The 22,497-nt window shown below is 64.6% G+C and overlaps 1 protein-coding gene across 4 annotated transcripts in view; it reads right to left on the reverse strand.

Annotated features, from left to right (window-relative positions):
• DOK7 (docking protein 7) overlaps positions 1–19,940 on the reverse strand; it is a 33,462-nt gene extending 13,522 nt beyond the window's left edge. For 2 of the 4 annotated variants that reach the window (XM_067036773.1, XM_059065983.2), the window contains exons 1-4: positions 19,768–19,940; positions 19,650–19,695; positions 8,985–9,215; positions 6,754–6,954 (exon numbers count right to left, since the gene is read on the reverse strand). In XM_067036773.1, the coding sequence (XP_066892874.1) occupies positions 6,754–6,954; positions 8,985–9,215; positions 19,650–19,695; positions 19,768–19,821 (532 nt within the window). In that variant the 5' untranslated portion in view covers positions 19,822–19,940. The remainder of the gene's footprint in view (positions 1–6,753; positions 6,955–8,984; positions 9,216–19,649; positions 19,696–19,767) is intronic. The other 2 variants (XM_059065984.2, XM_059065985.2) reach the window with 2 other exon arrangements.
• Positions 19,941–22,497: the final 2,557 nt, after the last annotated feature.

Below are 22,497 nucleotides of genomic sequence, written 5' to 3' on the forward strand. Positions count from 1 at the left end.
CGAGGACAGAGTCTGAAGGCGCTGGAGGACTTTCCTGCGGAGAAGGTTCTAGAAAGCTCAAGTCCAGACAGCACTGATTAACAGTCAGAAACTTGGCACAGCTAACTGAGCCCCTTGGGATATTATTTTGCACAGAGTTTCCTAATAGAGTAAAACATCTAGTGAGCAATGTTTCCTTTGTCTCTGCCCTTATTTGGGGAGAAAGAAGTAAAGTTCAGTGAAATAAGTTCATTCGAAATAAAGTTTTCAGTTTCACCTGATCATTTCACACCCACTAGGAGGTCTACTATTTAAACAACAAAGAAAAAGAAAACTAAAACGAAACCGAACACAAGTGCTGGTGAGGACATCAAGAAACTGGGCCCTTCGTACACTGCTGGTGGGAAGGTAAAATGGGGCAGTCGCGGGGAAACCAGTGTGGCAGATCCTCAAAAATTAAACAGAGAACCACCATCTGGTCCAGCAATTCTACTCCTGGGCACACACCCAACAGAACGAGAAGTAAGGTCTTGATGAGATATTCGCACACCCACGCTCACAGCACCATCGTTCCCAATAGCCAAAATGCGGAAGCAACCCAAGTGTCCATCGACAGATGGACGGAGAAACAAAATGTGCCACATCCATACGGTGGGATCTGATTCAGCCTTAGAAAGGAAGGGAATTCTGACACCTGCCACAACGCGGATGCACCCCGAGGACACTGCGCTGAGTGAGACAAGCCGGTCACGAAAGGACAAATCCTGCAAGATACGGGTTATATGAGGTCTCGAGAGTCCTCAGACTCAGAGACAGAAAGTAGAAAAAAGGGTGCAGGGCCGGGCGGGGAGAGAGTGGTTCATGGGGCAAGGGTTCGGGAAGAAGCAGGTTCCGGGATGGTGGTGGCGAGGAGGACAGAGCCACGTGCCCACTGCCGCTGAACTACATGCTAAAAGTGGTTGAAATAGCACATCTCGTGTTATGTGTATTTTGCCACCGTAAAACAAAAACAAACAAGACAAAAAGAATAAACAACTCCTCCGGGAAGCAGGCTCTGTCCCATCCTCGAGCGGGCCGTCTCCCCACCCTCTTCGGCCCAGCCCCGCCCCACCCGGGCAGGAGGCAGCCGCACGGTGCAGGCGCCTCCCATCCTCACGGCCGCTGCTAAATGCCAGCCGCCCGCCCCGACAACACCGCCCGCACGCAGCGGGCATCTCCCATTCGGAGACGTGGGATGAGGCTCGCGTGCCGTCACGTCCAGACGGTCCCAAGAGGCCACCCTGCAGGTCCCCAAGGACCGGAGGACACGGGGTCTGCTTTTCTGCCTAGGAGGAAACAGACTGAAGCAAAACACCCCAAAAAGGAATCCCCGAGTCTGATGAGAGCTGAAAAGTGTCTGGTCCTGCCCCACTGAACCCCAGGGGCCAGGCAGGCGCTGGGCTGGCTGGCAGCACAGTGTGGGGTCAGGTCCCCCCCAGGGCCAGACCTCGGCTCCACCACGCTCAGAGGGACAGGCCAGGGCAACTCATGGACAGCTCCGTGCCTCAGTTTCCCTGTCTGTGAAATGCGGATGAGCACACACCACATAGGGTTGGTGTGAGGACCTAGAACCCCACGAAGTATGGGGCCCTGCAAGGGGGTCTCTTGGGGTGACTCTCACCCCAGTCCCATCTCTCCCTGGCCCTGTGCAATCGAGGCCTCCCTGGACACCCAGACTGACACCTCCCTGGACACGCAGAGCGCCCAGAACCATCCCCGTGTGCAAATGCCATAGCGGACTGCAAAAGGGTGACAGATTCCGGACCCAACTCCCACCCCCAGAGCAGAGACTTCAGGGCAGAGGGTGACAGGGGTCCCAGACCCCAAGGGGAGACTCAACCTTCAAGTACAAAACTGAAGGGTTTATACTTTATAAACCTTGACGGGGCCTATGCACGGGCTGCAACCCAGCCTGGGACGCCTGCCCCACACCCATGGGCAAAGCACTGGACCGCTCAGCCCAGGCCCACCCTGCTGGGACCCTCGCCTCGCCCCGTCCTCCTCCCCGCCCACCCCAGGCTGGCCGCCCTCCCTCCCCCCCTCACTCACTGCCTTAACATTCCTGAACCCACAGGCCCTGCCCACCCACCCAGCTGCTGCCCACAGCAGGACCCTGCCTCAGCGGATCCACATCTCGCGCCCACTCACGGCCCCTGCCTCCATCCCATCTGCACCCTGGGGCCACGGCTATAGCCCTCAACACAGATCTGTGGGTGGCACTGTCCTGCTCTAGCACCTTTGATGGCTCCCTGCTACCCAGGGAACACAGCGCAAGCTCTGGTCCAGATTCCTCCTCTTACCTCACCTCTGCCACCCCGCACACATCGTTCCCGTCACCCAGCCGCGCTTAACATACCGCTGGAGCACCTTTTCTCTGCCCCCCAGCCCTCCCTACCTTCGGCGGCTGGGCCAACTCTTATTCACCCTGCAGAGGCCCCACTCAGGTTCACCTCCAGAGCGCCTCCCCGACGCTCCCTGGCTGGGGTCTGTGGCCCTCCCCGGCTCCCCTTGTGCCCCCGAGGATTCTAAACGCCGTGTGTCCTCCCACATAGGCCGAGTCTTTCCAGCCGTGTGCTGCCAGCTCCAACCCCTCACCTAATGCAGGCCCCAGAGAAGCCCCTGAATGCATTCCCTCCTCCCCAAGATTCCTGGGCTTCAAGACCAGGGCTCCAGCGGTTCCAGCGAGACCAGCATTTGGATCACAAGGGCCCCCAAGAGGCACTTAAGGGCTTCTCAGAGCTGGACAGGCGTAGCAAGACGGTCTCTCCCTAGTTCAGAGCTTCATCCTTTACTCACACAGAAAAATCATTTTTAAATGCTCACTGCACCCCAAGGGGCTGACAGGATGGTCTGGACCCCGAGGAGCTAGGGAGAAGGAGGGAGGGAGAGGCCTGCACTGACTCAGGGGCCAGCCTTGGACGCCCGCCCTCCCCCACCCACTGAATTCCTCAGCATCCGAGGACCCCGACCCTGTCCACATCCGGCTCATATGGATGTGGAAATGCCCTTGAAGTGCCCTTGACAGGACCTGCCAATGGAAAGGACGGGGACTTCCTCTGGGGCCCCTCATCCGAGAAATTCCATTCACGCTTGGGCCCTGTTCAAATGCCCCCTGGCCCTCTCCAAAGCCCTCCCTGGGCTCCAGACCCCGGACAGACCCCACTCTCCCAGGCCCGCCATTTTCCCGGCCTGCTGAGCCCGTTGGTGGGGAAGGGCCCCCAAACCTCTGCGCCACCCTCACCAGCATGCCCTGCCCCTGCCCTGCAGCCCTAAACATACACAGTGGGCCGTGACCACCCCGGAGAGAGAGAGAATCGGGCCATGCCGGGGGACCTCAAGCTCCCGGCCACCAAGCCCAACCCCCATCCGAATCATCCGGACAGGCTGTCGTCCACGTGGAGGCCACAGAGAGAACACGCCCACCCACGCGGTCCCCAGAGCCACACGGAGCCCCCCGCACACCTGCCCGACCCCTCCCCTCCACACTCTCCAGTCACCGAGGTCTCAGGGTGGGTCAGGGGGTCAGGGTCGAGTTACTGCTCTCTGGAGGGGTCTGAGGGGCTGGGGGCCTGGGGGGTGTGGCCCGGGGGGCCCCGGGGTCCAGGCTGGGACCTGCCCCAGGGGAGAAGATATTGATTCCTTACATCCGAAACCCTCCAGGGCCTTCCGGGGACTCTAACCCACTCCCTTACCGGGGCCCACGGACTCACCGAGATCGGAATGCTGGCACCTTCACAGTTCAGGTGACCCCTGTCATGGGTTGAACGGGGGCCCCAAAGGATAGGTTCACTTCCTGGAGCCTAGGACTGTGGCCTTGTTTGCAGAAGCATCTCTGCAGGCGTGCTCAAGTGAAGGCTCTCAGACCATGCCGGAGTACGGGGTGGCCTTACATCCAACGACTGGTGGCCTACAGAGACGCCCCGTGATGCCGGAGCGGAGACGGGAGCGACGTGGCCACAAGTCCGGGGACACCTGCCCCCCCCCCGCCAGGAGCCGGAATAGGCAGGGGAGACCCTCCCCTGGAGCCCCTGAGGGAGCCCGGCCCCTCCCCAGCTTTGACTCTGAACGAAACGGTGAAGGAACAAATTTGTGTTGTTCTAAGGTCCCAGTTTGCGGTCATTTGCTACGTGGCCCCAGGACCCTAACTCACACCCCTTCCTGGACCTGAACTAGCCGCCCTCCTCCCAGGATGGCCCGGGTCCTGAGCGGCCTGGTGCTCTGACCACACGCACAGGGGTGCACCGTCCCTTCCCACCCAGCCCTGCATCGAGTCCCGTAACAGCCTAAAAACTGGCTTAAACCAGCAGAGCAGCGGCAAAAGCTCGTCCCTGGAAGAGAACGGAGCCCAGTGAGACCTGCCGGGGGCAGAGGGTCGGGGCAGGCTGGCCTAGCCACCCACCACCGTGTTCAGCCACCGCTGACCGGGTGGGTTTGGCCAGGGGCCTCCGGACAGCCCGGAGGGGAGATGAGGATACCCAAGAGGGACCCTCTCTCGGTCCAGGGTCCCTCAGTGGAAGGGAGAACGTCCGGCCTGCAGCCTGCAGGTCAAGGCAGACCCTCTGGGCCAGCCCGGGTTTGTGGACGGAGCTGACTCGAGGCCTCGGGCAGAAGCACCAGGGCGGCCCTGTCACAGTTCACCCTGGGGACCCAGGGAAGGCACGGCGGCTCGAGGTTCGGCTTCTGCCCTCGCAGGAAGCACTGCTCCGATGCCTGGAATTGTTGACGATCGCAGAAGGAACCCACCCACACCAAGAGTCGGAATTTTCAACCCTGAGGCCTCGGGGAAAAATATCCAGAGGGCTCTGTTACATTATGTCCGGGCAAATAAAACCGTCTCCAAGGAACCGGTCCTCCTGGCCTGCCCCCGCTCGAGGGCACATGCCAGCACCAACCCCAGGTCTGAACCCCAGTCCTCAAAGCAGCCACAAGCCATCCCGTCTGAGCCTCAGCGCGCAGGGATTCCACAGTTCCAGCCAGGACGCTGGTCTCTCCCCCCGACCCTGCCCGGGGTGCCCCAGCAGCTCCAGGGCCCCACATGGAGGAGATCTCGGGAGGGAAGGGCCGCCACGTGCCAAGCAAGCTGTGACCTGCGGCTTCCGGCCAGCCAGCCAAGGGAGGGAGATAAAGCTGGGCCCGGGTCCCCTGCACCACCCGCTGCTGTCACCTCTGATGTACCAAAGACGAGGTGGCCCAGGGCTTGCCCAGCAGAAGGGACTCTGGCCAATGTCCCGTGCGCCCTTCCACGACAGCCCAGGCAGGCAGGCCGACAGCTGTGCTCACCCCCCACTCCTGCTCAAAAACTCCAGCTGGGAAACGCACAGGCCCAGCCGCGGTCAAGGCCCTCCGGGCGCTGTCTGCGGCCACCCCACCAGCTCCAGGGCCACTGCGCCAAACTGCCCGCCCCAGAGGTCCACCCATGCCTCTGCTACATCACCCCTCGCCCGTCTCTCTCTGCCTCTCCAAGCTTTTAACCTCCCCCAAGCCCAGGACCAGGGGGCATCATACAGTTCAGCGGCTACAGACATCTTGCTGCCTCGAGCAGGAACTTGGCCCTCGCCTGCTTGTTCACCTGTTTGCTAAGCGCCTTTGAAGCTCACATCTTGTCCCCTCAAAGGCAGGGCCCTGTGGGCTGCCGGGCTGGGCCGGATCAGCCCGGCCCACCTCACACACCCCTTGCGGAATGAGGGCGCCAGACGCCCAGCACGCAGGACAACCGTGTCCTCTGTCCAGAGAAACCCAGGCGTGACCGCGGCCCCAGAGCCAGGTGGACCCCCAGCCCGGCCACACCGAGTGTGCCAGACCCTGCGGCAGGCCCTGGCCATCTTCGTCCTCTCACGAGGCTGCGGGTGGTAGAGAGGGGGGCGGTTGATGCCCCTTCACGGGGGTGGGGAGGTGGAGAGAGGTCGCCCCCGGCTTAGAGCCTCCATCCACCCTGCACACGAGGGAGGGGCCGATGATCCCCGACCAGGGTCCCAGGCTGAACGGAGGTGAGTCTGCGGCCCACAGCCCAGCACACTGACCGTGGCCCTCGAGGCCACCCAGCTGGTCAGCAGGAGGCACTCGGCCGGCCGCGAGCCCGGGGAGGCCACGCAGATAGGCTTGGCCCCTCTGGAGAGGAGGGAAGGGGCTTCTCGCTCCCCGCGGTGACAGCAGGTCCACAGCGGCCCCCAACTCGGAGAACGGCAGGCTGGGGGCACTGGAACATCCCCCACTCCCAGCACGCCCCTCCCGGCCAGGAGGCCAGCTCGCTGGAGCTCGGACACCACCTCGGCCCTCGGGACCCCTGCCTTGCCGCTGGGCCCTCGCATTCGGCCCCCTCCTGTGACGTCGGCCTGGGAGGGCCCAGGGAGCTGGCGGGTCCACTACGGAGTTTCTCAGCACATCCTCAATAAACGCATCTATTCTTCTTCTTCCCCTTTTTTCTTTTTTTAAAGCCAACCTGAGCTGCTCTGATACTCTGTGACCTGGGACGTAGGCCCATGAGCTGCCTCCGGGTGGCCCCTGCACGGGCTTCCTGCGGGAGGGGCCCTCCTCTCAGCCTCCAAGCACCCACCCTCCAACAGCGAGCACAGAGACAGCTGAGGGTCTGGGCTCGACGTTAAAGGACGTAACCCTGCCATGTCCCCGAGAGGCCAGCTGCAAGCAGGAGGCTCGGCTCTGAACCACGGTCGGGCTGGGAAGCCGGGAGGTCTGGGGCTGCCCGCGGCCCTGGGTCCCCACGGCCCACATACTTACAGTACCCACACCTGGTCCCTCCTTCAAAGATGAACCCGCTGGGCACGGCCCCATAGCGCCGGAGGTCCGACAGCTTCCACTGCCCCGTGACGGCCGGAGGGACGTCCCTGGCCACGACGAGGATGTCGTTGCAGAGGTGCAGAGTGGCGGGTCCGCTCTCCAGCTTGGTGCCTGGAGCCACGGTCACGTGGAACCTGTGCACTGAGGGCGGGGCGAGAGGGCGTCGCTGGGGCAGAGGCTGGGGAGGGGGGCGGGGCGCAGCATCCCAGGGTCAGCTCAGAGGGCACGTCTGCCCCGCCCCGCCTCCCAGCGCAGCGTCCAGCTCCGAGGTGGCTACACTCACCTCTCCCATCCTCAGGGGGCCCCCTCCCCATCCTAACTTGGCCCCGGCGAGCTCCAGTAAAAGCTCACATGCGACTCCTGGTAGGTCCGCGGCCTCAGGACTCCTGTTCACAGCGCGTCCTCTGAGAACCCCCGCCGAGGGTAGCTGCTGTGGTCCCATTTCAAAGATGGGGAAATGGAGGCCCAGGAGGCCCCGCCCCCTGTTGGTCCACGGAGAGTCTAAGGGCTGCCTCACAGCCCAGCCCGACCGCAGGGACGCTCGGGAAACTGTGGCCCCCCCTTCCCTCTCCAGTTCGGGGTTCTCCCTGGTGCCGGGCAGGACAACCTGCTCCCCAAGGTCTCATCCACTACCTCGGCTCAGCGCTTTGCCCCTGAAGCGATGCTCTTCTCTCCCCAGATGGCTCCCGCCTCAGAAGAGGGTGCACCCCGGAGAAGCCGGATCCAGGAGTGGACGGCGGCCTACCCGCCCAGGACCCACCGGCCTCATCTCCAACCCAGAGGGGGCCCGTCCCAGCCCCACCTCCTCCTCCCTGAGCCCCACCCAAGCCCCTGCAGTGGGGCGTCGAGGGGCTCCTGGGCAAGGAAGCCCTGAGGGCCTGCCGTGCCGGCCCAAGGAGGCCAGCAACCCCATCGGTGTCCTGGTGACTTCTGTCACGGTGCCGAGACAGGGCTCCACAGCCTCTGTGCAAGGGCCCTGCCTGCCCTGTAGCAGAAAAGGAGCCGTGCCCTGAGCCAGGCTGAGCGGGCGGGCACCCCCAACCGCAGAACTTTCTGGAAAGGCGCGGCTCTTCCCTTCTGCCACTGCATCCCCTCACTGAGCCGGTCCACACGTCCCCAGACTAGGGGACTGCTGTGGGAGCGCGTGGAGGTGGGAGGGGCCGCAGCCCCCTAGCAGGGCTGGGCAGGGGTAAGGTGAGCACGGCCCTTACCTGGGCACAAAACAGCGGCCAAGATCACGGACATTTTAATGATTATTTAAACAACAAAAATTAATGCAAAAAGCCCACAGTGAGCGAAACAGCAAATGTGTGAATCGAGACCAGGCTGGCTGTGGCGCTGGGGCAGCTGAGGACAGGAATGTCTGAGGGTGGCTTGGAGCCCAGCTTCACTCTAAATTCTGACACTTTGTTCGTCACGGGCTTTTGGCTTTAATTTTGAATCTTTAAAATACTGTATTAAAATATCACGGGTTTCGAGATATATTAAGACGTGGGGGTTAGAATATACACACTATTATATAGAGAATGAGTAAACAACAAGGACCTACTGCATAGCACAGACAACTATATTCATTATCTGTAATAAATTCTAATGGAAAAGAATATACGTCTATGTGTGTAACTGAACCACTTTGCTAGACACCTGAAACTAACGCAACGTTGTAAATTAACTCTACTTCAATTTTTAAATATGTGTTTAAAAATATCATGGGTCCTGACGGCTCAGCTCACACAGCCGGGTAGGCAGCGGGGCTGAGAGGTGGGCTGGGTCCTCCCCATCTCCCCAGAGCACTGCCCGCACCCCGCTACTCCCCTCGAGGGACACGCGGGGGAAGGCGCTCCCGCCACCGCACCCCTCCCCCTGCCCCGGCTCCGGGCTCAGGCAGCCCCGTGAGAAGCAAAGGGCGGCACTTTGCGCACCACTCTGCTGAGCCAGTCGCCCGCCGGGGCCAAAAGCTCTAGTTCACGAGAACAGGTCAAGTTAGGGAGCTCAAGAGGGGCCAGCCCCCCCGCCCCCCGCCCCAATTGCGGCCGAGCGGAGGTCGCTCAGCAAGCACCGGGCTCCGGGGCCCGGAGTCGCGTCCTGGCCTCTGCAGCCCATCGGTGAGGCCCGTGGGGTGCTTCAGGACAGAGGCTGGGCCCTCGGAGCCCTGCACCGGCGTCACTCACCCTCACCCAGCGCGTGGCGGATCCGGGCGTCCCAGGCGCACATGGCCTCCCGGCTGTCGAAGCCCAGCATGACGGCCTGCGACAGGCAGACGATGGCCAGCGTGTGGGCCAGGCCCTCGTAGGGCAGGCCGGGCTCCAGGCCGCAGATGTCCTCCAGCGCGAGGCTGCTGCGCTCCCGCAGCCCTCTGGCTCGCTCTGACCTGTCCTTGTAGGCCAGCATCAGCAGGCAGTCTGCGGAGGGCGCGGGGGGCCGTCAGGCAGGCGGGCCCCGTGCAGCTACCGCCCCGTCCCCAGCATCCCCTCGCCCCAGGCACGGCCCCGGGCAACTCCCCGGCCACCCTGCGCCTCCACCTCCTCCTGGGCAAGAGGGTGACCCCGCCCACACAGCCCTGGGCCACACGGCGGAAGTGGGCTCAGAACACCCCCTGGCTGGCCCGCCCACACGACCCTGGGCCGCACGACGGAAGTGGGCTCAGAACACCCCCTGTCTGGCCCGCACGGCGGAAGTGGGCTCAGAACACCCCCTGTCTGGCCCGCCCACGCGCCCCTGGGCCGCACGGCGGAAGTGGGGTCAGAACACCCCCTGTCTGGCCCGCACGGCGGAAGTGGGATTAGAACACCCCCTGGCTGGCCCGCCCACGCGCCCCTGGGCCGCACGGCGGAAGTGGGCTCAGAACACCCCCTGGCTGGCCCGCACGGCGGAAGTGGGCTCAGAACACCCCCTGGCTGGCCCGCCCACACGGCCCTGGGCCGCACGGCGGAAGTGGGCTCAGAACACCCCCTGTCTGGCCCGCACGGCGGAAGTGGGCTCAGAACACCCCCTGGCTGGCCCGCCCACGAGCCCCTGGGCCGCACGGCGGAAGTGGGCTCAGAACACCCCCTGGCCGGCCCGCCCACACGCCCCTGGGCCGCACGGCGGAAGTGGGGTCAGAACACCCCCCTGGCTGGCCCGCCCACACGACCCCGGCCCCCAGCCAAGGCCTCCAGCCTGCCCCAGACCCTGGGGCCACGGGGGCCACACTCAGGCTGCTGGCGGGACAGCACGCACGGAGCCCGCCCCGGGGACTCGGGCCTCCCGCCTCGGCCCCGCCAGGCTCGCTTCCTGCCACAGCCAGACCCGCTTCACCCCCTGGATTTCTCCGTTTCCAGGGTGTGACCGGACTCCAGCGCTGGGGAGGGACAGGAGGGCCACTGGGCTTGGGTCTCTCTGCCAGACCCGACACGAGCCGCCCCCGAGAGCCTGCAGGGGACGCGCCGGAGTCTGTCCCAAGTTCCCATTTCCCTCAACACCCTAATCGCTGTGCCGGTGCCCCCGCCGCTCCCGGCCGCCTGGGCGGCCCTGGCGAAGCGCCCCAGATCAGCGGGCGAGCGACCCTCCTCAGCGCACCCACCGCGGCCTCTGATGAAGGTGAGGAGTCCAGGGCCTAATGTGAACAGCCGAACACTGAGGTGTCAGACCGCCCTGAGCCCCGCACGGACGCCTGACCATCAAGCCCCCTTGTCCGGGCAGCAGGGGACGGAGGGGCAGGCGCGGGATGGAGCCATGAACTGCTTCCCCCGCCCGACCCCCGAACCCTGGAAAAGCAGCCCCACAGGCCCAAGTGACAACCAGACCCCGACGAGCTGGACTCAGACGGAGAACAAGGGTGCTGCTTCCTGCCTGTCTGCCATCAGACCACAGTCACGGCCCCTTCTTATGAAGGCAGAGGGTGGACAGTCTGTCCCGGCCACCCACCTGTGCCATCGGGCGTGAAAGCAGCCCCAGGCAGTACACAGACCAGCCTGGGTGACTGGGCTCCGACACGCCTGAATTTACCAAATCCGGGGATTGTGATGGGGGAGCTCCGCTTCCTATCTGAGACCCTGTTTGTAGCGTTTGAAATGCTTATGTCAGAAAAAAGCCAGGATAGTCTCATTTTGAGGGAAACAAACAAAACCCCAGAACCCACAAAAACCCATCTGCCCACCCGAGGGTTCCAGCGTGTTCTCTCCCGAGCATGGCTCCCTTGGGAAACTCGTGGCCCGGCCCGGAGAGAGATGAGTCACACACATGGCACAAAGGGCATGTGTTGTTAGGGAAGCGTTCCCCCGTGTGTCACCAGAGGCCTAAAAGGTAAAAGCCCGGGGAGGCGGTGAGCACAGAAAGACTCCCGGTAAAAATGTGTGTGGGCAAAGGGAAGCCACCGAGGCAGCTAGGGAAGGGACGGCGGGCGTGAGGACAGCCCTGCCAGCCACACGGGCAGCTCCGCCCCCAGACACGTGCACCACATCCTGCCACTCCTCTCCCCAGGGAAGGCCTGCACCTCCCGGGGCTCTTCTAGGTGGCTGTCTGTCCCCTGTCATTTCCTGTCTCCCCACTGGCCACCCTGGAAGGTGAGCTCTTGAAGGCAGGCCCTCTTCTGCTGGAGCAGTGACAGCCCCGTCACCTGGCACAGATGAGGGTGAGGACCTTCTGTCACAGGAAAGACCATTCGCTTTAGTTGTGGCCTTAACAGCAAGGCAGGGCCAGACTGTCACCCCTTTGTTCCACGAGTTATGTTCCCAGTGATATAGCGGAGAGCAAGGTCCATAACCCTTCCTGTGAAGAGTCAGCCAGTAACTGTTTTCGGCTACGTGGACCACGCAGTCTGTGTCACAACTACTGAACTGCGAAAGCAGCCACAGACCACACATAAGTGAATGGCTGTGTTCCAGTAAAACTTTATAACAGAAACAAGCAGCGGGCCGGGTTCGGCTCAGGGCCCTGGCTTGCCGACTCGTGGTCCAGAGCCTAGTTTGCTACGAGCCCCTGTGTCGCCCCATACCTCACGCCCCTCAGACGCCTCCTGCTGCCAAGCAGGTCTTGCCACCCTGGACGCCTGCACTTGCAAGGCTCGTTTGGGGACCTACATGCAAGAGCCAACATGTGTCCCCGAGACCCTTTTCCCTGGGCCGGTCCAATCTTTCTGGATCCTGGCTCTATCTGAAATGCAGCTCACATCCTACGCCTTACAGAGATCTGAGAATCAATGCGTACCCTCGCCCACCTACAGTGGGGTGAATGGGGGCCCCCAAAAGACATGTCCACGTCCCGATACCCCCCAATCTGCAAACATGACCTTATTTGGAAAAAGGGTCTTTGCAGATGTGAACAAGGTAAGGATCTCAAAATGACTCACCAAGGATTATCTGCGTGGCCCTAAATCTAAAGACGAGTGTCTTGGGGCTTCCCTGGTGGCGCAGCGGTTAAGAATCCGCCTGCCAATGCAGGGGACCCGGGTTTGAGCCCTGGTCCGGGAGGATCCCACATGCCGCGGAGCACCTGAGCCCGTGCGCCACAACTACTGAGCCTGCACTCTAGAGCCCACGTGCCACAACTGCTGAGCCTGTGCGCCACAGCTACTGAGCCTGCACTCTAGAGCCCACGACTCACAACTACTGAGCCTGTGCGCCACAACTACTGAGCCTGCGCTCTAGAGACCGCAAGTCACAACTACTGAGCCTGTGTGCCACAACTGCTGCAGCCCGCGTGCCTAGAGCCCATGCACCACAACTGCTGAGCCTGTGCGCCACAGCTACTGAGCCCGTGTGCCACAACTACTGAAGCCCGCGTGCCTAGAGCCCGTGCTCCGCAACAACAGAAGCCACCACAACGAGAAGCCCGCGCACCGCAACGAAGAGTAGCCTCCGCTCGCCGCAACTAGAGAGAAGCTCGCGCGCAGCAACGAAGACCCAACGCAGCCAAAAATAAATAAATAAATTTATTTTAAAAACCAGAGACGAGTGTCTTTATAGGAGACAGAAAAGGAAACACGGACGCACAGAGGAGAGGCCACGAGAAGACAGGTCGCAAAGTGATGCGCCCACAAGCCCGGGAGGCCTGGAGTCGCCCGGAGCCGGAGGAGGCGGGAAGCGTGCTCCCCAGCACCTGCAGCAGGAGAACGCTGCTGGATTTTGGACTTCCAGCCTCCAGGACTGTGAGAGAGCCCATTTCTGCTGTTTCAAGCCCCCCAGTTTGTGGCAATTCATTACTGCAGCCCCAGGAAGCTAACACACCCTCGGCGTCACTGAGTTCATTTTACACATGGACAGAACACGGTGAGGGTCACGGCCGTGTGACAGCTCCCACCTCCCGCCTGGTGGAAGCGGCCCAGAGGCACAGCCAGGTTGCGGCTGGAGCAGCTGCCGTCCAGCCCCTCAGCCGGCACCCTCCAGCCCCCCGCAGTGGGCTCCATTAGCTGAGGCGGAACACCGCTCCTGGGAGGGGCGTGGGTGGGGCCCTTTGATGGGCAGCGGCTTCACCCCCTCTCCCTGCGCATCGCTTCGGGCCATGAATTGATCCTATTTTTAAAACCTATTCTGTGAGGAGCGCTGTTCAGTACCAGCCACCGGAGAAACAGAAATTCTCGGGTCTGGGCCTGAGACAAAGCAGGTGGTGCCCGGGACAGAGAGCGCCAGTGCCCCCAGGGGGCAGCGACGCCACCAGCCCTTCCTGCGGACGCGCCGCACCAAGGGGCACGGGAGCCCGCGCCGGCTGGCCGGCTCCGCAGGGGCCCCTCTCCGGGAGCACCCACGCTGCGCCCCTCGCAAGCAGCCCGGCGAGGCGGTCCACTCGGCGAGCTCTCCCGGCCGGCTGCCAAGGGAGCATCACCGGCCTTCCCACCCCGCGCTCCGGGCCACCCGCTCCCGTGGCCGCTCTCTCTCCACGCCGGGCCGCGAGGGCCTGAGGACCCCGCTCACAGCAGCACCCATCCAGCTGAAGTGCGCAGCTGCAGGGGCACAGCCAGAGGCCCGCGCACAAACACACGCTCCTGTGCACGGGGACAGCCAGCCACACGCTCTATCACGTGTGCGTGCGCGCTCACACACGCGTACCTGCACGCTTGCACATACACACGCACGCACTCTACCACTGCGCACGGGCGCCACGGTGGGGACCAGCTGGCCCGGTTCATGCCCCGCATCCGTGCTTGGGAACCCGTCCCTCGGCTCTTAGAGCCTCTATTTTCCATCTGAGAAACGGACGCCACCCGCCCTGCAGAGTCGAGGCAGCAGCACAGCCCCAGCCTGGCACGCAGAGGCCCTCGGAGCGCGCCACACGCCAGCAAGCACGGAGCGGGGTGAGCAGGGACCTCGGCCTGGGGCTGGGACATCCCCATCCCCACGAAACCCAGGGGAGCATACCCGCCTCGGCGCTCAGCCCACCCCGGCCCTCTTCTGCCTGTAGTGGGCCCTCTTCACCAAAAGGGCCACTGAAAGACCCCCAGTGGGGCCCCTCGGAGCCCACCCTGCCCCCTTTTCCATCCCTCAGCGGGGCGCCCCCCCCCAGAGCCCTCAGCCCAGTTCTTTCTGCTCACAAGCAGCCCAGGGGCACAGGGGACACAGCCCGGCTTCTGCGGAGCTGAAACCCAAGAGGGGAGACAGTCAAATGCTGAAAAAGGTCGATACAGAAGAGAACTCTGGGCTTCCCTGGTGGCGCAGCGGTTGAGAGTCCGCCTGCCGATGCGGGGGACGCGGGTTCGTGCCCCGGTCCGGGAGGATCCCACGTGCCGCGGAGCGGCTGGGCCCGTGAGCCGTGGCCGCTGAGCCTGCGCGTCCGGAGCCTGTGCTCCGCAACGGGAGAGGCCACAACAGTGAGAGGCCCGCGTACCACAAAAAAAAAAAAAAAAACACAAAAAACAAACAAACAAAAAAAAAAAACAAGAAGAGAACTCTGAGGAAGGGCTGTTCAGGGGCCCGGCATGTGGTGGCGGGGGCAGACGTGACGGTGGGGGCAGACGTGACGGCGGGGGCAGACGTGACGGCGGGGGCAGACGTGATGGCGGGGGCAGACGGCACTTGGGGGTGGGTGGCATTTGATGTCAGCGGCTGTCGTGGGGCCTGAGCACGGGGGTCAGAGACTCTCCCAAAGGGACAACGGACTCCCAAGGGATATAAGGCGCCAGGCCGGCAGCACCTCGGGGAACAGCATTGTGCTAGAGGGAACAGCCAGTGTAGCAGCCCGGAGGCAGGGACCCAACGGGCAGAGCTGGCACGAAGGGAGGGGAAGAGTGTCCGAGGTGTAGGCGGGCTCCAGCCAGGTGGGCCTGCTGAGCCAGGCCAAGGCCGCGTCCCAGCACACCAGGGGCCCCGAGAGCCGTGAGCAAAGAGGGCCCAGCCTGGCTGCCTGTGGCAAAGGGACACAGGGTGACAGCAAAGCTCCAGGCCCCTGCAGCCGTCCAGGCCAGAGGAGCTGCTGGCCTAGGCCGAGCAGAGGAAGGGGGCCCAAAGCCAGGCTCTGCGGTAACCACGGTGACAGCGGGAGGGGCCTTCCCTCTGCGGAGGCAGCGCTAACTCATGGGACCTCTTGGTGGGTGGATGATGGGGTGAGGGAAAGGAAGAGGAGGGTGATGCTGGATTGGGGAGGGGGGCACCTGGGGAGGTGGCGCGGGGCCGGGGCAGGGAGCGGGGTTGGGGTTCTGTCCCGGACACGTGAGCCTGAGAGGCCCATCAGACGCCAGGCGGCGTGCACGCAGGCAGCTGGACACACGCGTCTGAAGATGTAAAAATAACCGTGGAGTCAGTCATGGGCACTCAGAGGCGTTTACAGCCCGGGGCCGAGAGCTTGGAGGGCGGGTGTCCAGGAAGAGGCAAAGCTCTGGGCCTTGTTGGGGACGGGGGAGCTGGGAGAGGAGACGGAGGTTGACGCCCACCCACGGGGCCCAGCCGGAGGAGCGGCTGTCGGCTTTAGCCCTCGGAGGTCACGGTGACCTTGAGCGGTGCCTTCAGCGGAGCAGCTGGGCAGCGGCCTGGGGGCAGCCGAGCACCGGGGATGGGGCTCAGGCCGAAGCCCAGAGGGACCCCCTCTGACCCACAGGTCCAGGCCTGTTCCCGATCCAATTCGGGGGGAAGCGCGTTCACCGTGTACGCAGGGCGCAAGGGGGCTTCACGGGCTCCCGCAGGCAGGCTACCCCGACCTTGCCGGCAGCAGCGGAAGCAGGCGGTGCCCCAGGCCCAGTGCACGCCGCCACCCGCCCACCCTCCGCAGGGACCAGCTAGGACTCGTCCAGGGCACACAGCTGGTCCGAGCAGAGGCGAGACCTGAGCCCAGGTGCTGATTCCCTGTCCGGAACCGGGGCTGCAGGAAGCCCTGGCCCCCTTGTCGAGGTCTCCACAGGGACGAATGGCTGGCCACCACCCACACCCTGTCCTTGAGTGCCTGCCCAGCCCAGGACTGAGGAGTCACGCCCATTCCTGGGGGACACGGCCAATCCGAGCCCAGAAGGTGGGACCGGAGAGGGACCCTCCCCACCATCACCACCTGGGACCCCCAACCTCTCGGAACGCGCCCACCTCAGTTAGCAGAGCTGCCACCGCATAGGAGAGGCACGGGCACAGGCCGGTGGGACGGCTCAGGCGGCTTAAGGGACAGGTGTCCCGAGGCCCCGGTTCCCGGGCACGTCTGCAGGGCCCAGATGTTGCCGAGAGAGGCTGGGCTCACAGCACCTCACCTGGCAGCTCCCAGCCCCTGCCAGGCTGCCTGTGAGGAGTGATGCTGAGTCAGGGACCCTGCCCTCCAGGAGCTCAGCGCCTGCACTGAGGGCAGGGATAGGAAGGGGCTATTGAACTGATACCTCCCCTTCAGTGGCAGGAGCAGGTGCTGACCTCCAGCCGGCCAAGGGGCAGGAGGCAGCACCCAGTCATGTGGGGGCCAGACCCCTTGGCTCAGCAAGTCTCGGCCCCTGTGCCTATAACGACCCCCCAAAGGCCCTGCCAGCTCCCGGAGTCAGGGTCCCTCCCGGTGGCTTTTCTGGGCTCAATGCCGCCCCAGCAGCTTGCACAGGAATTGGGGAAGCAGGGCCCCCGGGGCAGAGGGCCGGGGAGCCGCCCGGGCTGCTCGGGACCCCTCCGGGTGCCTCACCCCTGGCTGGGCTGCCCCGGCCACAGGGCAGCCACGCGAGAGACACCGCTCCCACCACCCTAAGCCTCAAGCCGGGGAGGAAGAGAGAGGCTGCCCAGGGTCGCCAGGGGTGGACCCAGACCACCCTCCTCTCAAGGGAAAGGATCCGGGCGTGAATTCTCTGGCCAGGACAGAGGTCGAGACCTGAAGGAGCACAATGCCACTGAAGTATTACTGCCTTTTATAAAGATTGTTACTTCGTCAACAAGACGTTTTCCCTTTCTTCACTTTGAGTGAGGACGCGGGGCGGGGGGAGGGGGAGGCTGGGGCGAAGTGAGAGTGGCGCGGACGTTTACACACTACCATTGAATGTGAAGTAGCGAGCTGCAGCCGTGCTCTGTGACCGCCTAGAGGGGTGGGACGGGGAGGGAGGGAGGGGCTATGGGGATACACGCATAGGTATAGCTGACTCGCTTTGCTATACAACAGAAACTAACCCGGTATCGTGAAGCAGTTATACTCCAATAAAGATCTATCAAAAAAAAATCAGAGCTTTTCCTTCCTTCCACTAACTAAACTTCATTGTAAGAAGAGTAAGTGGTCCTGGTTAAGAAAAGCGAAAACAGGAGAAAAGACCCGAAGCGGAGAGGGGCCCTCCTACCCCCAGCCCGCCTGCAGGCCCTCATTCCCTGCTCGGCTCTCCCTGTGGGCCCTCCTGGGAAGGAAATCCTTTCCAAAAACAAGAGTCCTGGGTTTTCGTGAGGAGAAGACAGGGCGGCCCCTCCTCTCTCCTTCCCAGGCTCCCCCTCGGCTGCAGCCAGGGTCTGGGGAGTCCCCAAGTACGAGGACCTGCCCCCAACACCCACGGCCACCCGAGGGAGCTGGTCTTCAGGTTAAGGGGGCCAGGCGGCTGCACCCCTCCCAGTCAGGCCCCCCGACGCACTAGAGAGGGGCCAGCTCATCGGCTAAGGGCCGGGGAGGGGAAGAGCGAGGAGGGTCCAGAGCCTCTGCCCCGTCGGGGAACCGCGGCCACCGGCAGCGGCCAGGAGGCAGGGCTGGCGAGAGCCGGGCAGTGGGCCGGCGGGGGCAGCTCGGCAGCTCCGCCTCAGGCCAAGCACCGTAAGAGGACGGCCGCGGCCCTCGTGCAGCGTGAGGATAAAGGGGACGCTGCTGAGACAAGCGGCAGGGACGGCGGGGGCTCTGAGCCCCCGGGGACCAGGACGTGAGACGCAGGGCTCAGAGTGGACAGCAGCTGAGAGGGGCCGCGTGTATCTGCCCGGGCGCCTTCCCCCTCTTCTCCGCGACCTCCCCTCCAGTCCCGCCCCGGCGCCCACGGCTCTCTACCGCTGGGCTGCACGTGCCAAGCCCCAGGAAAGGCCCGACGACCACAAGCCCACTTACAGACTCAGAGTCTACGGCGTTGAGGACCCACTGCAAACGCCCCTGCAGCGCACGAGGGCCCCCTCCACAGGTGTCCTCCAGGGCCGGCCAGAGCTCACCTCGCAACTAGCGCTCTCGGATAGTGGCATAAAATCCACCACCAGGGGCTGCAAATCACTACCCCCCCCCCCGGCCCCGCCACCAAGAGGGACAAGGCCCACCCCGGGACTGCTCTTCGGTGGGCCACCTGTCCCAGAGGATCGGCACGGCATTTGCGCCGCCTCTGCCGCCCTCAGCTGGCCGGCGCCTCCATTCCCTGCTGGCTGGGCCCCCCCTCTCCCCAGCTCTGACCCTCCCCCACCCCTACCAGGCGTCCCTGAGCTCCCCAAGACTAGGACCCCACAGCCACAGACGCCAGAAGCTGGGCATGAAAGACTGATGGCTTGAATGAAGGGTGCACGGAGCCCAGGCCCCCTTGGAGGGGAAGCTGAGGCCCGGGCAGGAGGTGAGTGTGTCGCGGCCAAAAGCAGACCCTTCCATCGCAACCACGAGGCTCCCAGAGCCGGCTCAGCAGAAGGGACGGAGGAGGGGGCCCGGGAAGGGGACAGGGAGGGCGCCCTCCACACCCTGCCTGGGAAATGGCAGACACCCCAGGCGTCCCGGAAGACGCTCGGGCAGCCCGGCACGTGTGAGGCAGCGTGCGCTCACACCCCCAGCATCCCACACAGACCCCCGGGTGCCTGGGCCGGCTCCAAGGCACCTGTCTCCGGAAACAGCTGCAGCTGCACAGCTCGGAGCCTCCGGCCGCTGAGCCGGAGATGCCCGGCTCCGGGGCTCCCAGCTGGCTCCTCCCGGCTGGGGTGCCGGCTCCGCTCAGGGGGCCGGGAGGGGGCCGTGCTCTCCTCCCGGGACGGAGCCCACACACAAGGTAGATTTCACGCTTTCTCCGTTCATAGCTGGCGGCCCAGCCTCGGCTCCACCTGGGGTGGGTGGAAGGGCCGCCTGGGGTCAGCGCTGCCCGGAACTCCCATCCGCGTTTTTGCATTCAAAGCCACGACTCAATCCCCAACCGGGGCAGAACTTTCTGGGATATGGGGGAGGGGGCCAGAACAGGCTCCCGCCCTTTCGCCCCTCGGGCCTCCCCCGGCTCCCGCAGGCCCCTCCGGGCCTCAATCCGCCCTTCTGCCAAGGGGGTCCCGCCCCGGGCCTGGCGTCTGCGAGGACGGCTCCCAGGCCCGGCGCGGTGGCGGGAGGGTCCCGCGTCCGGCGTCCGCGGCGGCGCAGGCCGAGGCGAGGCCGGGGCGCTCTCCGGTTACAGCCCTCGGCCCCGGCGCCGCCGGCTATTTCGGGCGAGCTGGCCGCGCTCCGGGCCGGCCGGGCGCAGCAGGCCGCCGCCGCCGCCCGCCCCGCGCCCCGCGCCCGCTCACCTGCCACCGGCGACGGCTTGCGCAGCACCAGCCACCTAGTCTTCCACTGCGGGGACAGAGGGAGCGTGAGCGGCCGCCCGCGCCCCGCGCCCGCCCCGCGCCCGCCGCGCGCCCCGACCTTCTTGCCGTCCCGCAGCTTGACCTGGCCCTCCACCAGCGCCGCCTCGGTCATCTTCTGTCATGGTTCCCGCGCGCCCGCCGCGCCTCTCCCCGCCGCCCCGCGGCCGCCCGGCCCAGGGTCACTTTCAAAATAGCTCCGGGAGGGCCCTGCGCCGGCCGGCGGGGCGGGCGGGCGGGGCGGCGCGCGGGCGGGGCCGAGGTGCGCGCCCAGCCGGCCCTGCCCCGCCCGCGCCCCGCCCCGACGCTGCGCCCGCGGCACCTGAGGCCACCTGAGCGCGCTCCGGAGCCCGGCACCCCGCGGGGCTCGGCCGCCGGCGCTCCGGCACGGCTCACCCCGGCGGCGCGGGGAGCGGGCTCCCCTCCAGAAGCGAAGGAGACGCCCGACGGGAAGGGGGCGTCCGCGCGTCCAAGCGCCTGGCCCAATTTTAAAGTGCGCCTCAACCGAGCTGGCTTCGCCCTCTGGCACCTGTCCCTCCCACCACCCCGAGCTGTCACCAGACACCGCTGACCACAGAATGACCGTGGGTCGACCCTGGCCAAGACACTGCCCCGCCCCCCAGCCCTCCAGCCCCCTCTCTGCTCCCCCCAGACCCCCCCTCCACTCCCCAGACAGGGTGATGGAGGGGGGTTCATTCACGTACCCTGGCAGCAGGAATCCCAGGGCAGGTTGCTGCCCAGTAGTGAGCGGGACCTCAATGCCGCGGTCTCCATGTCTGTTCCCCCTTCCCCCCGGGGCTGAGAGCTATCCCTCCGGGCAAGAAGGGCACAGAGGTTCTCTGCTGCTCTAGAAAGGCCCCCTGAGAGCCCCCTTTGCAGCAGGGCAGCTCTGACCTTCTGGATTTCCCCTCCTCCACCCTGTAGCTCCAGTCCAGCTGCCCGGATTCTTTGGGAACCCAGGTGGTTGGGGGACCTGGCAGGTCTACATCTCAGACTTCAGCCCCCATCTCTAAGACAACCGCTGACATTCATGCCTTCAGGAGCATCCAACAACGTAAGAGGCCCGTTGCAGAGATGGAGCAGCACCCTAGAAAAGCGGGGAGAAGCAAGGTACCCTACTCGAGGCCCCACCCTAAGGGAGCTGACGTTCGGCCGCCGGAGGAGAGGATAGGGCTCAGCGGTGTCCTGTTACCCTGCAGTCCGCGTGGGCGGGAACCAGTGTGTGCACCTTCACCCCATCCGGGTCTCGCGCCTCGCGAGGAGGAACTAACGCGCAGAGCCGCGGGCGCCTCCAGGACTGACCCACGTTGGCTGAGCCCCAAGCACGGCACAGGATCCGTGGGGGCAGGCAGAGCCCTGGGCTTGAGTCCCAGCTCAGCAGCCACCGTGCTGGGCACCGAGGGGGCCACGTCCTTCCTCTCTGGGCACCCGCTCCCGCTCCTCTCTGCCCGTGGGGAGCTGAGAAGGCAGGTCCCCGGTGGGCGCCAGCTTGATTCAGATGCCCTGGGGATGTCTTGCCAGGGTGTAATGCAGAGCAGCGTCACACCCGGCCCAGGAAGCAGCTCTGTGTCTCCTGTGTCCCCTCCTCCGGCACCACCTCCAGCGGCCCCTGTGCAGCCGCCAGCCGCCTTCTGCAGAGCAGTTGCCCGATGACAGAGCCCCATTCATGCTCCCCACACATCTCAGGCCCCCGGGGGCTGGCCCGGGACAGCCGGCGTGGGGCCGGGAGGCGCTGGGGGCTGTGGCCACCAACACATCCGCCACCCCAGGCGCCTGGCACTCGGTCTTCCCTGCAGGGAGGGTCAGTGCCCTGCTGCATTCCCGAGCGCTGGACCCGACCCAGGCTCCCGCCACGCCTGGCAGCTGCACCTGCTCCCACGCCGGCCCGAGAAAATGCGGGCCGCCGTGGGGACAGACGGCTCCCCCCGCCCCTCGCCGGCTACTTAGAGGTGAGATGATCTTCCTGCCCGGCTCCCACTCCCAGACCCTGGGTGGGCTCCTGGCCCCTCTCTCCTAAGTTCCTGCTGTGGACCGAATGTGTGTGTCCCCACCCCCCAAATTCATGTTGGAGCCCAACCCCCAAGGGGATGGTATGAAGAGGGAGGTGATGAGGTCACAAGGGTGGGGTCCCCAGGACTGGATTACTGTCCTTGTAAGAAGAGGCATGAGGGACAAGTTCTTTCTCCTCACCCCCCACTGAGGACACAGCCAGAAAGCAAACATCTGCACGCCTGCAAGAGGGCTCTCACCCGACCCCAGCCTGGCATCCTGATCTCTGACTTCCGGCCTCCAGACCTGTGAGAAATGAATCTGTTGTTTTAGCCTCGCAGTCTGCAGTGTTTTTGTTATAGACAGTTTCCCCAGCTGTTGCAGCCAGAGATGCTGGTTGCAAGTGGCAGAAGCTGACTCTGGCCACTGAAGCAGGAAGGAATCTGCCGGAAGAATGTCCGGCGTTGAGTAGAACCCAGGGGAGGTGGGGATCCAGCGGGAGCTGCAGGACATAGGGTGCCAGGGGAGCACAGCGACGCTCCTGGGACCGGACGACACTCCCGCCCTGCAGCGCTGCCCTGCCGGACTCCGCAGCCGCCTTCCAAGAAGCCCCCGACCATGGGTCAGAGCTGTACCACCGGCTGGCCACACAGCCACGGGCACTGCTGCTGGACATCCCCGCCAAGGACGCTGCCACCACCGCCAGACTCCATGGCCCCAGGGCACTGTCACCCCATCAGTGGCTCTGCAGCCGAGGGACCTGCCAGCAACCCTGCACCTGCCACTCACCACTCAAATGAAC

This window comes from Kogia breviceps, chromosome 6 (assembly GCF_026419965.1).
Source record: "Kogia breviceps isolate mKogBre1 chromosome 6, mKogBre1 haplotype 1, whole genome shotgun sequence".
Lineage (NCBI taxonomy): Eukaryota > Metazoa > Chordata > Mammalia > Artiodactyla > Physeteridae > Kogia > Kogia breviceps.